The sequence below is a fragment of the Gopherus evgoodei genome, chromosome 6 (genome assembly GCF_007399415.2).
Source record: "Gopherus evgoodei ecotype Sinaloan lineage chromosome 6, rGopEvg1_v1.p, whole genome shotgun sequence".
Taxonomy (NCBI): Eukaryota; Metazoa; Chordata; order Testudines; family Testudinidae; genus Gopherus; species Gopherus evgoodei.
The window spans coordinates 115,403,631-115,420,412 of NC_044327.1; the positions used below are offsets into that span (position 1 = coordinate 115,403,631).

The following is a 16,782-nucleotide window of genomic DNA, read 5'->3' on the forward strand; positions in this document are numbered from 1 at the left end:
CACCACTGTGGTTATAAACTCAATTTATATCTTTATTCTGGACCTAACAGATATTTAGCAAAAATAATCTTAATCGCCGTATATTTTCCTGGTTAAACGTAATAACTTTATTCTAAATTGCCTCTGCATTGCATAGACTGTTTCTGTTTAAGAACCTTAAAACAGCTTTTCAAATGGAACTAGACCCAACACATTTTAAGCATTCTGTTGAAATTAAACAATACAACAGCAAACTCCATACCTGCATAATGGGCCGAGTCCAAGTTGTGGTTCGATTGTTATGATTGACATAATATGTACGTCCCTTAGCATCTTTCCTTTCTTCCCAGCCTGAAGGTAAGCCTGGTGTAGTATGTACGTAGGCCACTGATGGCTGTTTATGCAAAAAAATTGTGTACCATTATTTTGTGAAAGCTTGAAAAAAATTCTCTTCAGAAGAAGTCTACTTATGCCATTCTTACAGTCAAATACAGTGGAAAATTTGGAAAAGCATGTCTTCAAATTTCTCTCTAGCACAGGGTCTCTCTCACATATCTGGCCCAACACCCTCCTCCCTTCCACACACAGGTCTTCTGGTTCATATTTGCATAGCTACAGGCACTTTGTTCAGAAAACAGCTCAGCTTCCATGTCATGAAACTAAAGGAGCTACAAAAGAAACAGGAGACTACACATTATGATAGGAACTGCTTTCACTTTTATAAAAATGTTTTCCCCTTGTTAGAGAGAGCATTTATTCACTAAAGTTGATATATGTGAGTCACTGCTAGAGAGGCCACGTAGCCTAGGAAAAGTCAAGAACTCCTAAATTCTCACTTGGGCTCTTCCATGGACTGGGTAATCAGCCTTAGGTCAATCACAACCCCTCTTAGTTTCCATCTCTGTAAAATGGAGGGAATAAATAACCTACCTCATAGAGTGCAGTATAGATTAATTCGTTATTGTTCAGGCAACAGTTTGTAAGTGCTAAGAAAGAATGCCAATAGATTCAGGGCTGGAAGTCCTGCTTAAATTTTCTGAGACTCAGTATCCACCTTAAAGATAAAGCCATGGTCCTGCCCTCCTGTAACCTCTCCCTAAAATACAAAGTGATGCATGTGTCATCAGTATGGGAAAACGCATTTCTTCCACTGTCTTTCCCAACTCCCTTAGAATAGGGGGCATATTAGCAAGCAATGGAAAAGGAGGACATGTATGTAAAATTTGTCAACATACAGATAATGGTGGTGCAAGAAAGACCAGCCTCAAGAGTTAATCCCAAGAGTGACCAGGAGGAGGCGCCGAACAAGTGGTGAGGGTGCATCCTGTCACAGACAGATACTTAGCTGGTGTAAACTGGGCAACTCTAACGAGCATCTGGCCCTTAGCAAATCTGTATCATGTTCACTGGGTTAATTATTTTCAGGCGACTTTTCTGCTGAAAAGACCTTTTACATTTTGTAGGACAAGCTTCTAGCCTCTAATTAATCCAAAGGTATGTGGTGGGAGACCTGAAGAACATGCAAGGAGTCAGCAGTAGCCTTTCAATAAGCCTAGATTATTGAGAAAATCTTTAAATTCTGGAATTTCTTCTGACAAAGTTTTGATTGGCAGGAGAATGATGAAACCAAATGTCTCTATCAGAAGACCCAGAAAGAGAAAGCAAGTGCCTGAGCTTAATTGTCTTGTCAGTTTCTATGTAATGCTTTATTTTAGCATCAGTACCACTAATCCCCTTAGAAGTAGGCAGCTTTCTAGCTATAAGAAAGTCTACTACGGCCCCTTATTACAGTAATCTGCTTTTTATAATGGCTTTCCTTGTGTGGACTGCAACAACAGATGTGTACTATCTTATAGATATGAAAGGACAAATTACTTCCCCTCACAGAAGTCAAAATAAAAATATTAATGTTAAGGCAGACGAGCTGTGACAGCATTTTATCTGATGTGAAAGCAGAGCAAGGTGTATAGGGAGTATGCCCGTATTTAAGCAGTTCCATTTATTCTGTTCATAGCCTGTGAGTTTCACATTGAGTGTACTAGTGTTGATGTTATAACAAGTGCCAGTATCTGGATTTGGAAGAAATGGGGCTGACAACTGAGCCAGAGAAAGAGTCTATGCTCATGTCCAAGCTGCACATAGCCATTGTGCCTGTTTCAACACTGTGTGTGGGGATTGGGGAACCCTGTCTGCAGCATGCAAGAGAAAATTTAAGAGCTCTTTTAAGCCTGTTTGGATAAGAGAAGATGATGAGACAAGCCTGTTTCTAAAAGAAGCCACATTAAAACACCAAAACAAAAAAATGAACAGAAGAAAGGGATTGTAAAGTCTTGCCACTGTCTGACAACCTGCAGTTGCTGCATAATTGAAGTAGGCTGAAAAACCCATGCATGCGCTCAGTTGCCCTTTACTCTAGAGGAGAGATTCCTCCAATGTTCATTTACATTGTGCAATGAAGCCAGATATTTAAGGCAGTTACCCAGCATACAAGTCAAAGGTCCATATACACTTTGACGATGGAACATTTCTTACATCTTTGACATTCTTTTCAGACGTTAAGCAAAAAGGGAAATGAATAGATTTGACAAACTCGTCATGCTCTTGCTCCATATTTAGACAGAAATCAGACTAGAAAGGTCTCATCTTTGCTTAACAGCATAGGGTGTGATGTTGCAATTTCAAGTAAGCCATGGAAAAGCTATGCAACTAAAGAAAGGAGCAAGAAAACATAAGAACTAAAGTATCGTGGGGGGAAGGCAGGAAGGATTTTCTCCTGGCTCTCAGTGTGCAATCTTCCTTGCTTATTGTGTAAAAAGCAGCACTACTGAGATTCCATTTACATTACAGTCAGTTCTCGTTCTGATGCTTTTGCCAATAGCAAGAAATAATGGTGGAGATCAGGGGTGAGCGTTATCATGAGAAAGCTGAGGAGAGGAACATGGTGTCCTTCAGCTCATCAGGAAGCTAAGGAAGTAAAAGGATGGAGCCTCTGAAATTCTGCACTAAATTACTTTTCATATACAGATACCTCAGTACCAGGGAGTATTTCTTATACCAATGCCTGATCTCAGGTATCAGTAAGCAAGGATGAACCAACAGCATGTTTTGTGGGCATATAGAGAACATGCAGGGTCAAGTGCCCCTCCAGATTTCTGCTCAGCCTGCTGGCAGGGAGGGAGGGGTAGGACAGGGGCTCTTGTCCCCCTCCCATTGCACCTGCCCCCTGGCACCTTCGGCCACTATCCCTGGCAGCTGGGCCCAAGCGGAGAGTGGAAGAGGCGGGATGGAGCTTCTCATGTCAGCTGAGGGTGGCTGCTCCAGGTTGCCGCTCTGTGCGGCACTGTGGCTGCCTGTGAGAACCCGGAGCCCTTTGCCGTCATGTTTCCGTCTCCCTCGGCACCCCCGTCCCTGGCAGCCGAGGTTTGGAAGCGAGTGGAGGGGGCGGGGCTGCCACCTCCCGAGGCAGGCACTCTCTCAGGCAGCTGCCGTGCTGCACAGAGGCAGCGACCTGGAGCGGCCACGTTCAGATAGTGTGAGAAGTGGGTCCTTCCTGCGGCCTCCTTCTCCCCACCTGGGCCTGGCTGCCAGGGAGAGCAGCCAAGCAAGCCAGAACCATGCTGTGGGGGCGGGGGTGGGAAGGGAGAAGAGTCCCCATCCTCCCCACAGGTAGCTCTGGTGGGGCGGGGAGAGGACGGCAGTCCCTGGGCCGTGTGCAGGGCCACTGGAGGGGGTGCTGGGAGCAGGTTCCCTGGCCTCTGCCAGAGGTAGGGGCATTGCTCATGCTGCCCCTGCTGAGGTGTCCACGAGCTCTGGGAAGACAGTGCTGCTGTGAGTCTCCCTGGGCTGGGGCTGGTCCCAGCCGTGCCCAAAGGGACATGCTCCCTGCCCATGTGGCTGCCCTGGCCCAGGAAGATGGAGCTGTAAGTCCCTCCCAGTAGCAATACATGGGGCTGTCAGATATCCCCCAACTTTACACTGTCCCCCCCCCACAAGTATCAGGAGGCACATGTTGTTCGTGAGTTTTAAATCCTAATAGTTCAAATGAGGCTCAATTCTGCAGGGTACTGGACACTCCTGTCAGGTGTGGAGAAGCTTTAAATTCCCACAGAGGTTAGTGGGAATTGAGGGCTGTCAGTACTTTTTCCAAGATTTACGTATCAGGGGCTTGATCTTGCAAAGATATGAGTCTGGAGAAGAAGCTGAGAATATATGCTCTCATGTAGTTGATGAGAATGGAGAACCATCCAGGAGGTTCTATAAATATTGAGCTCTCATAAAAAGGGAAGAAGTCTAAATATAAGAAAGAGGTAATAATGTACATGAGCAACATAACGAGTAGCCTAAAAGCATTCTTTGAAGACTATTTCTAGACAGATCTATAAAATAAAGCCAACCAATTTTTTGGAATAAATTAGCCTGAAAATTACTGAGCATCTTAGGACAGGTGGAACCTAATTCTTTTTAGGCAGACACAGATATTCTATTTTTGGAAAGTATTCCACCTGATTAAATCTGACAAAAGATTACCACCTGCACAGAGGAAGGGGTAAGATAATTCTTAACAGAAGGCAAACCAACATGTTAATATTAACTGTTGCTTGCTGTATTTAGTTTAAAAATTCACCACCATCACAAAGTGTTCCTCTTAGCCTACAAAACTGGTGAATTGTTCCTCCACTGGTTAAAACTGAGGAACATTCAGGAGCTCACGTGAATCACTCTTCTGGAAATTCAGAAAACGTGTATACCCTCTGTTCCAATTCAGTTCTGGTTATCTGTATGAGAATCTTACAAAATATATTTTGCATTTTATACCTTGATATAACATTTAATTTCTCTAATATGGTGGAAATGCTTTTTGTGTAACTCTGACTTTACTGAATATTACTATCTGTTATGGTATTTTAAAAATCTTCAACTTTCCACATAAAACGGAAACAGTAAACAGTATTTCAAAACTAAAATGCCAAACATCATAACTGGAAAACTGTAACAAAGAAGCATTAGTAGGGTGTATCATAGAAGCAGCTTAACGCAGCAGAAATCATGAGGTTTCACTGACAGAAAAACACACGCAGTAACTGCTTAAATGATGTAAATATAAATGTCTTATAAGAAATATCACTACTGGATTCTTATCTATAGAACACTGCAGTATTTATGCTCAATTTAAAGAGAAAAAAATCCCATTTCCAGGTATGAAAGTCATTCACAACAATAACGTGGCTGAAAGTATCAGAAAAACCTAGGAACAATTTAAATCATTTATATCTACAGAGGATGGAAGGAGGCAAACTAATTAAGTCAACTGCACGATGAATGGCAAATTACATTAAATTTCATAATCACTGCTATACTCCTGCTTCAATCACTCTGTTCATAACCGCCTTGAAATCTAACAGGTTTAAAGTTTCTCACTTGTTTCTTTCTTGTATTACTGACAAAATATTGTATGCAGGCATGAGGGATTTTAACAAAAATTTATTTTTCTTGTTACATTATTGTGGCATCTAAATATCCAGTTACTTTTGATAAAATGCCCACCAAAGAATTTAAAGGCTGCTCTACAGGTTCTGTACATGGAGCATGTTCTGCATGAGGCCTGAAGTAAAGCTACATAGTTATACAGATACCTGTGTGTTCAATAAGATCACAAACCTCTCAGGTCTGATTCACCATCATAATTTCAATTTATGATTCACCATCATAATTACAATTTTTGTGTAGCCTTATAAACAGCAAATTGTGTTGTACATTCACTCGGTTATAAAATAAATATTCTGAAGCGAGTTGAGAACAGTGGAAAATGATTGTCCCAGAGACTGAAAGTGGATGACAATGCACTGTGGGTCACAGTCTCTCTGTCGCCCACAGATCACTGTTGAAATCCAAGGTGCATTAGTTTTCCTTATTTAAAGCTCCAGCAACATATTATTAAGCAGCTCTTTCATCTGCTTTCCCCTCTGATCAGATTCCCTATCAGTTCCAGAACTCTCCTCTGAACTATTACAGTAGCCAGTGCTAAGAGAATTCTCTCATTTACGGGCACATGCTTCATGTTTGAGCTGAAAAACAGCTTACATGGTTCAAAGAAGAAATCAGGAGTCCAGGAAAGGTAAAGAATGGGAAGAAAGTTGATCATCTATTTAAGAAGGGAGAAAACAGAAGGGGAGGAGAAGAGGAATTAACTAAACAAATTGGGCTGAGGCAGCTCGAAACCCTGATTCAGTTACTTCCTAAATGGTCATGATTTGGGGTGTTTTAGCTATTGATTAGCTTGTCAGAACAAAAGTGGTTTAGGTCACAAGACTCAGCCAACAGGTGAGGGGCTCATCTGTTCTAGGGCTGCAGATACTGTACACAAATACATGCATTCACTGTAGTGAGAGGCTATTGAAATTCTCAACAGTATGAATTTTTTAAAAAGTGTCTACCTCGGAGGCTCTCAAGGAAGTTTTTAAATCACTTGATTTTAATCACATACATTGCATACAACACAAAACCAAAAGAATGTTGAAGTCTGTTAGCGAATATTGCCAATAGCAGGTTTGATTTACAGGGAGCTATGAGGACAGAGTCACAAAGGAAAATCACTAGAGGTGGAACCATTAAAGATCACATATGGCAACGTGTCTCTTCCTTTTTATTGTCTCCTAACTCCTTATAAACTGAATCCAGTTACTGGCAGCATTCCTTTGTAATATGAACTGAGCTTTGCAAACCAAAAGAGAGACTCAGAGGCAATTCGTTTAAAAAGCCTTAAATTAGAACTTTCAGTTCTCTTTACCAGTACTTTATGCAGTTTCAGAGGTAAACTGAATTTTCTTTACTGGTTTCTTTTCATAAGATAAATCAGAGATTGGAAACACTTATTCAAGTTATCTTGATTATCCTCCTGCCATTTGTGATAATTAGTGCTTTGTCCAGTCTAGTTTTAGCGTAAAGCATTTCAAGGGAAAGTATTCAGTTTCCTTTGAGGCTTTCAATAAAGCTCTTAAAAGCAATCCAAATAAAAAACATTATCTATTTACACACATACAAATATAATCAACACACATTCAAAGAAGCACCCACTTTACATAAACATGTATCAAATTTTGCTCATCTTCTTTAATTGACTTAAGTGAAAAATAAGACCCCCTGCAATACAATAGACATATCTTGTATCATTACACTGTACATTAGTATTTTGTGCATTAATTTCTATGTGCTATCTAAACACTGAAGGTTTACATTGGTATGATAAATGCAAAATCAATATGAATGTAAAAATTCAACATGAATGTAAAAATTCAACAAGAATTTTCTTGTACTATGCACCAACATATTTAGCTATCACATCAACACTGTATGCCTATTTTGGAATACAGTGGTGTTACTGACCAGGCACGCATAGAGTAGCTCTACTCTGAATTCAGTTTTTAGTAGAGGAATATAAACTTGTATAAAACGCATGTGTAATTAATGGAACTATCTGTCAACAAAAGACTGGATTTACATTAGAAATAAATACAGAACATTTTGCCTGCTTTATGTGGCTATTAATCAGTTTTTCCACAGATATCAAAGACATTTCTGTGTTTGTGAAAGGTATTGACACTTAATTCAAGGTACAAAGTACATTTCCTTAAAGTTCAGTAAAGAACATATTGCAGTGCCTAACACAATGGTGCCTTGATCCCTGAATTAGGGCCTCATGCTACTTCCACAATACAAATAAAAATAAATACATCTCTACCCCGATATAACGCAATCTGATATAACACTAATTCAGATATAAAGCGGTAAAGCAGTGCTCCAGGGGGCAAGCCTGTGCACTCCAGCGGATCAAAGCAAGTTCGATATAATGCGATTTCACCCATAACGCGGTAAGGTTTTTTGGCTCCCGAGGACAGCGTTACATCGGGGCAGAGGTGTAGGGGTGTGTTTTTCATTGGTGCACATATATATTTTTAAAAGCTGAACATATTTATTATTGGACAATCCACTTGCTTTAGATTTACCTTTAACCACACTGTAAGTGTATGGGATAGCTTCACAAACTACAATTCATTATGGAAAATGGTTGCAGGATATTAAACATCTAATTTAAGAATTGTAAAATATTTTCTTGAACCATTCAGAGTTTATATCCAGCACTGGGCTACTTAATGATAACAAAAAAGTAAAACTTGGTAGTAAACAAAGATCATACACTAACTACATTGAGAATTACATGGGTAAACCCCTCTGCCTGCATGATTCTCAAAGCAGGATCCAGGCCTAAGAATAAAACTGAATTAGTGTAGTGTTAAGTCAGTGCAAATGGTAAGTGCTATATTTTAAAGGGTCTGTTTGTATCATCTATATTGCATTTAAAAAGAACGTGCTATACCTTTCAATTTTTGAGCACTAGTCAATAATATTTACCAAGAGTGTCATTCTGTTTAAAAATCAATTGCATTATATCCATATCTTTATTGTATGCTAATATTATTGCGATATTATCGCATTACTTGAAAAAATTATTTCAAGGTAAAAGGTTAAAAACAAATGTTAAAACTTAGCTATGGTTTCTGAAAAGTTTAGACCAATACACTGCTGCTTACAAAAAAATGGCCAGTGTCATAAAAGATGCTAAACCCAACCCATATTTCATTACAGAAAGTGTTTGATAAAGAGTATTATTACCGTTGGTTCTTCACCACCTGTGACAGTTGAAGAACGAGCTCTCCTAGATGGACCACTCTGCTGTTAAATGATAATTAATGTTACAGATAAGTATGTTTAGTGATAAAGGTAATAGATTATGCTCACATCTTCAGGAATAAGGAATCATAGCCATTCTCTCACACTTTGTAATGGAAAGCAATTAGACTGAAGTTATGTTAAATAAAAGACAGCAGCAAGAAAAATGAATCCGTCAATCACTGATAACCCAGATTAACATATAACTTATAAATTCAAAGACTGAGGCACTAGTCTAATAACTGTGCTGCAGGACTCACTCTATATATACTAGTGCTATAAAGTAAGGTGTTTAAATAATGTTTTTGTTTGGAAAAAGGAATTTTACATCTTCAGCACTACAAGCATAAAGCACAGACATTTAGAAATGAAGAGGCAATTTTCTGGCCAGCAGTGAGTGCACAGCCCTGTGAAAAGTCAGAACCATCATCATCATCATCAATCATCATCAAAGAAATTGGTGTTCCAAGTTTTCAGCTTAATCAGAAATAAAGTAAGGGTTTAGTTGCTAGAAGAAAAATGACTGTTAGTAGAGTAGAGACTGATGATTGGTTAGCTCAAGTATGTCCCAGTTTTACACGAATGCTTTTTATACTGCTGTTTTGAGCACCTAATTTCATTTAGTAAACATTTTAAAACTATAAACTGAAGGAAGAGTCATAACAAAGCCTAACCTTATACACCAGTTAAAACAACCCACAAACCACAAATGACCGAAGTGAATCAAAAATATTGAAAAAGTAGAAGCTTGCAGATGCAGATTCCAGCACAAGCCAATCCCTTATAGTAGAGAGAAGAGACACTTTAAGTATGCTTTTGCTGAGAACCGTAATATTTTTAATGCAGGAAGGTAAATAAATAGCTGGGTAGTACTTTACATATATTTCCATTGAACACTCACAGAAACATCTATTACTGCAAAGCCACCATTTCATAATGACATATCTAGAATCATTAGATAATCTCCAGCTTTATGGTGAAGTAATAAAAATAGGGAAAAAATGTCAACTGTTTAATACTACAAATTTATATTAAAAAATTAGCCAATTTCAATTTAAAAATGGCTGAATTACACCAATTTAACAATAAAAAAGATGACAACATGAGCCTTCAATTATTCATATTTTGTTATTTACTGCAGAAACAAGTTCTAATGATCCATTTAGTTCGTATGTCCATATTTACAGTTCTGGTGAAAAAAATAGGGGGGAAGATTTCTGCAGAAAGTTATACAGAAAATATTGTCAATTTTTTGGTTGAAATGTCATCCGTTATGAAATATTCTGGCCAGCCATAGTCAAATGCTGATCTACTGCGATTTTATTCTAGGTCATTTTATCTGTGTCACCACCACTTTGCCCAATTCTATGGAAAAAAATGTAGAGCTTGCAGAACATCAGCAGTAAAGTGCTACATGACTATAGAGTAAGGGAGAACCCAAAGCTACCTTTCCTGTTTAAGAATCATCCTGGGATTGGATCCTTTTCCTGTTTAAAGGGATTCAGTTAATTTTTTAGCTACTATATTAGGAAAACCTGACTTGTTAACTTATATCATATTGGTCAGAAAATTATTGTGACTGTTAGATTTTGGTTTTACATGGCCCTTTATAAAAGGGATTGTTAAAGCTGAGTGAAATACTAGTCAATTTCTTTTTGTTTAAATTGGCAGTTTTCCACTGACTTGCAACATGCTGCAAATTTTTACACATTTGCAAAAAGTGTTGATTTCCTCACTGCTCCCACCACCTCTATGGCTGTGCACCTATTTCTTCTTTGTGTTACGTTTCTTCACAGGCCAGAAAAGGTTGTGGTAACACTTCTGTGCAAATTTTGAATGGCTTTAAATAATACTGACACACAAAAACAAAAAACCCATGCACAAAACAGTCCATGAATTTTCAAGTATAACCACCCCTATTCTCCTCCTAAAAAACAAACCAACCCCCCGCCCACCTCTCAAATTTAATGAAAAATCTCACCAATTTTGCCCAGTTCTAATTAGATAGCTACCTGTAAGCCCAAGCATAAGTCTATTTCAAAATGTGTGTATTTGATTTTCAAAAAAATAGCACTGGACCAAATTCCCTCAGTGACACGCAACTCTAGATTGCAGAGATATAAATGAGGACAGAACTAGATGCCTGGGCTCAAAGCCTGGCCCCAGTAAAGTCAATGGTAAAACTCTGATCTACTTCAGTGAGGCCACGATTTCATCCACTGTCTTTAATCATCTTGACTTAATCTTCTGTAAAACAAGTATAACCACGTTCGTTTGTTGACCTATGCAACATGATCTTAATTTGGAATCAGTTACCGATTGGTACTGTCATATTCCTACCACCTATGTACAAATATTCTGAAGCCATTGCAACAGGAAAAGGTTTCACTCAGAACCAAAGAATATTTAAAACAAAGCACAGAAGAAATAAAAATGAGCTTTGGTTTACCAGTGACAAGTGAGACTGTTCAGCAACTGCATCTGTTACACTGCAAGATCTCAATCTTGAAGAAGGATCTCTCTGCTGAAAGAAAGGAGAAACGTCCTAAATTGTAATGCATTAAATACATGTGGATTTTCATTTTATCAAATTCAATTTTTCAATATTGCTTTCTGAGTCCAAAATAAACCATGTTTGCCCTGCAATCTCCTTTATATTTCTACATAATCTTGTGTCACAATCCAAAACCATTCTCTCAAATTCTCAGCATTTCACCCTGGGCCTGTTTTGGACTAACCGGGAACAGGTAGAAGCGGGCCACACATCTCGCCCTGTTATTTAACAGTCGAGACATGAGTGTCTTACGGACAGACTTCAAGGGAGGAGGGCTGGCTAGTTGGCAACTTCTCTGGGAAAATACACAGCAGATTAAACAGTCCTGTAACTAGCAGCAAGTTAGGAAGGCTGACCTCAAATGAAATGCTGACTGAAAGTCCCATGGTGCTTCTGTGTCTATGCAGCTTCAGAGGAGAGAGCTCAGGGAATATCGGATGGGACTGGGCAGTAAAAAGAAAAATATGAAACTTTGCTTGACTCTCTGGGGTTCCGATGCAGCCCCTCACTAACCTATAGGATAGAATTCACTCCAAGTGAATAGTCTACACAAGATTCCCTGAGCCAAATAAACACTGCGTTTATCACCCACATAGATGCAGTGAAGGGTGCTGCTCCCACACAGGAGTGATTAAGTACATCCAAAGCCCCAATACCCTGTGGACTGAGGGCTGAAAGCTCTATTCCAGAACCTATGCTGGAATAGTGGCTATGGTGGGTTTTTGCTGGAACCCAATGCCCTCGTCATGGGTTGGTAGGATGAATACATTATCAAACATACTCCCAAGAACCAATTCCTACCTTAAAATAGTAAGAACACTTGCAGGTGTAAAATGTGAATTCATTGTATACAGACTGTGACTGTGTCCACACTGTAATGGAAGTGATAATTTGTCACCTGAATAGACATACCTGTGCTAGCTTTAATCCAGCTAGCATGCTACAAATAGCGGAGAGTACATACCCAGCGCCCTGAGTGAGTTTGTTCAGCCTATATTGAAGCCTGTGCTAATGCCTTTTTACTGCTATTTTTAGCACAGTAGCAAGATAAAAGCAAGCGTGGGCACGTCTACCTGGGTTGCAAATGACATCTTCCACTGCTGTACAGACATAAGTCTGTGATGAAAATGCTGTTAATAGTAATATGTAATTGATATCAACTCAAAAATTGACCAATTCATGAGGAGGATTAGAATAGATATTACTCTGTCATTCTGCACAGGTATTAATATTGTACTCATCACAACAGTACTGGTAGTCATAATAAACATTACAGGTGGTATAATAAAGAGACATTTAATAACTTGTAGGCACGTGCTTTAGTTGTCTGTGTGTGCTGCTCTCCCATTTTTTAAAAAAATCAGGTTTTCCTATATGTTTATTATCAGCTGCTACTGGATTTGGTGGAAACAGAGACACTCTTATCTGCAGACAGGTACCTACCACTTGAGCTTTGCATGGCAGTGCAAGCTTTTCCCCGCCTTAAAGAATTGGTTCCTTTATTAAGACATTTGTATTCCCTATCAAGAAAAAACGGCCTAGCAGCATACTGCACTATCATAGTGGGTAAAAGACTGCTGGGGAACAGAGTATGAACTCACTGAAGACCAAGATCACCACCACAAAGTTCTTAATGGTGGTCAAAGGATAAGAGCACATCTGTGATCTTAGAAGTCCTCCATCCCACAGGATTTCTGAATCACAAATGAAGAGAAGCCCCAAGAATGCAATATGTAGCATGCCCAGCTCTTATGCTGGGGGAAAAACTCTGTCTCTTACCTATATTTTTTGAAGATAAAAATCTGAGTTTACTAGACTGAGAATCACATGGATTACCCAGCTTTCCAGGTGGAGACGAAGATTACTGACTTCATTAAAAAAAACTGTTTTGACAAGCATAGCAATTAAATGTCTCTTTACATAATACTAGACACTGGTTCCCATTTCTGCAAAGCAAAATGAGGCTTTAACAAAAACACCCAATATCATAAGACTCATGATTAAGGCCCTACTTAATTTGCAATATTGAGGAAATTGCAGCTCCTGCAATATTAGACTTCCACCGCAATTTTGATTTTAATTAGCTTACATTGGATGCTATTTTCACAAACAATTTTGCATACGTTTTGAGTTTGCAACAAACACATTTTTCCCTATTAGTACAGTAGAACCCCACTTATCCAATCTGATAGCAGCAAGGACTTGGGCTGTCAGCCATGCACATTATTGACTGTAATATAGTTGCAGCAAAATGTCTGATATCAAAAAAATTAGCAGGCATAACATAATATTTGAATGTTTATATTGTTCCAGCAATTTTTTCTTAATCAAATAGGACATTGGCTTTTCCAAATAACCACAATTAACAAAAGATCCATTATTACTTTTCCATGATTTTCCATGTCTTGCCCACAACTCGGACAAAATTATTTGACAACCATCCCGCAACTGAAGTGGGGTCTTACTCATGATATAACTGCAAGAATTGTTCACACTAAGTGTGACACAAAGTAATACTGGTAAATGACTGAATTGCATTTCCCGGCTCCAGTCATGTGACATAGGTCACGATTACAAAAAACTGCACCATATGGAGACCTAACAGTTCTAGACACAGCTACTTAGATAATTACCCTTTGCATGCATGGACCTCAACACAAGGATTTGGGCTACAATGCAGCAGTGAGAGGGAGTGTCCAAAGGTTGCACATTCTCATTCCCTTTTTCTTTAAAATGGGTCTCGTTTTAGAGCTATTGTGAGGGGGAAGGGACTAGTTTGTTGATGATCCCCTGAGAATCAGCCTGCTTGATCTTTAAAAATACTAATGCTGGTCCCACTCAATTTTTTATACTGACAAGTAAGCCTGAACAGGTGGCTCTCCCTTTCTACTTCAAAACACAGGCTACTTCCATGGAAATTGGCTTTATAAACAAATTGACTCAAAACACGGCCCTCAGCCTTCTCAGATTTAGCAGCAACTAAAGTTCTTTCTCAAAGACTGTTCTTCCCAGATCCCCTCCCTCTGTGCAGCCAGCCACTCCAATCTCCCTTATACCTAGGGTAGGGTTAAAGGTTCACCTGCAACAACGGACCAGGGCTCAGCAACACCTGGCAGGCTCAACACCTGCTAACAAGGTGGGTTCTCAGGATAGCACTGCCTCCCTGTTAAAAAACACATTCACTTTACAATATCCCCATATAGCATACTAGCTTCACACACTAGCATCTGGACTTTAGATTCAAGGCATTAGGCCTAGTGTCAATGATTTTTCTATTACTCATGAGAATTCCATAAGATGGAAAGAAAATCAATCAGCTTCAAAACAGCCTCTCACTTGGAACCCTATTCTCTCTTTCTAGCATCAGCAACGCTCGCTCTTAACTGAATTAGTGCAAATAAGAAGCCTATTAATTTAGCTGACAGACATTGTGTATGTCAGCTGCTTTCTGGATACTTTATTGCATTACTTTTCTATATTGTCTGAATGAGACTGCAGGTTCCATGCATAGAAATAGATCTTGGGTATTTTTAGACTGTTTAGTTGCACAATTCCTATCTCAGACATTCTATGCAGAGGACAACTGGTAAACAATATACAAATAATGGAATAACTGTGAACTACAGATATACAAACTATCTGGCCTGTTTAAAGAATGATTCAGACTGACACTCCCAGGTGCCATGGGAATACAAATAAATAACAAAGTAAGTTAAATAAGGTGCTTCTCAGAACCTCCAGGCTTTCCTCAAAAGATTCAAACTTGTTAGATCAAAAACTATATTAAGAGTACACACAAAGTGAAAATCAGTTTTTTAAAAAGAAAATCTCATTTTGCTGCCACATACACTGTGCGTGGGAAAATAATTATTATTGATGTACCTTAATTTAGACAATTTTTTCAGCCAAAGCTATTGGTTCTATATGGCTAGTCTCCTGTCCCCAGCATGGAATCCCAATGAAATCAGTGGGTATCTACAAAGGCACCAGGTTCTACCATGTGGTTCTGATTGCAGGACTGGGGGCTACAGAGTCTACTAAACTAGCTCGCAGCTGACATTCAAATCATCTATTCAAGCAGACTCTGAGCAGAATTTACATCTACTTAATTTTTTAAATTAACACTTAACCAGAACGTATCTCAATTTAGGTTTCTTATCTCCTGAACAACAATAAGATGTCCTATGAGACGACAATATATTCAGTTTCTTATCAGAGAGACATGAAACATTCCCACACTTGCAATCATATTAGTCGTCCTCCATGATATGATCATGATCATCAATTTGCCTTGATTATAAGATATTACAAATACAAATTGTAACTTTTCATCCTACTAAGGAGGGCGAACATATACAAATCTTACAAAACCTTGAAATTTCATATTTTACCACAGCTAAACAGCTCCAATTATATCTTGTTTAAGCCTTTTAATATTTGATCCAGTTCAAATTGTGAGGTCTTTGCCAAGTTCCAATTTAAGAGACTAGCACTTGTTTTAAAATATATTACAAACATACAAAATATATTATTAAACATCAGAGGGTAGCCGTGTTAGTCTGGATCTGTAAAAGCAGCAAAGAATCCTGTGGCACCTTATAGACTAACAGACGTTTTGGAGCATGAGCTTTCGTAGGTGAATACCCACTTCCTCAGATGCATGACACCCACGAAAGCTCATGCTCCAAAACGTCTGTTAGTCTATAAAGTGCCACAGGATTCTTTGCTGCTATTATTAAACATATATTACATACAGAAGCAATATCTTTTATTTGTAAGATGACCATTACTGTAACAGTGCTCTAAAGCTAAGATAATTTCCACTAGTGGGATTAAAAAAATTTAATCTCAGTGAAACGAATTATAAAATCCATAAGTGTAATATTTTAATAAAAAATGACTTAAAATTTAACCAAAATAGAGGAATCTGTCCTTCATATGAGTGAAACTTGGTAAGTCTGTTCAAGTAACATTAGTACTGTGTTATTTTTAGTATTATGCTGAATGGTGAAATTCTGACCACGTCAAGCTGTACAATCAAATTCAAAAGGGAACTTTCAGTTGAAATTTTGCATCTGCTAAACCTAATATCAAGGTATGTGTTTCCACATTTGTTTTTAAAATTCTAATACATACATCCACATAAAACCACCACACTGACATCCAAACAAACATTCCACAGTGGTGTGCGATTCATCTCAACATTGCAATATTTTGCCAGTACTTGACAACCAGACAGCAAAACTGACAAGTTTATTTCTAACCGAACTGCAAAAAGCAAATAGGATTTTAAAATATTCTGTTTTAATAATTTTTTTAAATTTTAATATCTCATAGAACTGAATGGGACCCTGAAAGGTTATCGAGTCCAGCCGCCTGCCTTCACTAGCAGGACCAAGTAATGATTTTGCCCCAGATCCCTAACTGGTCTCTTCAAGGACTGAACTCACAACCCTGGGTTTAGCAGGCTGATGCTCAAACCACTGAGCAATCCCTCCCCCGAATCAAAAAAAAAATAATCA

At 38.6% G+C, this 16,782-nt stretch overlaps 1 protein-coding gene across 11 annotated transcripts in view; it reads right to left on the reverse strand.

Annotated features, from left to right (window-relative positions):
* NEDD4L (NEDD4 like E3 ubiquitin protein ligase) overlaps positions 1-16,782 on the reverse strand; it is a 362,300-nt gene that overhangs the window by 60,839 nt on the left and 284,679 nt on the right. For 7 of the 11 annotated variants that reach the window (XM_030565980.1, XM_030565979.1, XM_030565981.1 and 4 more), the window contains 3 exons: positions 11,156-11,230; positions 8,650-8,709; positions 242-373 (listed from right to left, as the gene is read on the reverse strand). In XM_030565980.1, the coding sequence (XP_030421840.1) occupies positions 242-373; positions 8,650-8,709; positions 11,156-11,230 (267 nt within the window). The remainder of the gene's footprint in view (positions 1-241; positions 374-8,649; positions 8,710-11,155; positions 11,231-16,782) is intronic. The other 4 variants (XM_030565982.1, XM_030565977.1, XM_030565978.1 and 1 more) reach the window with 2 other exon arrangements.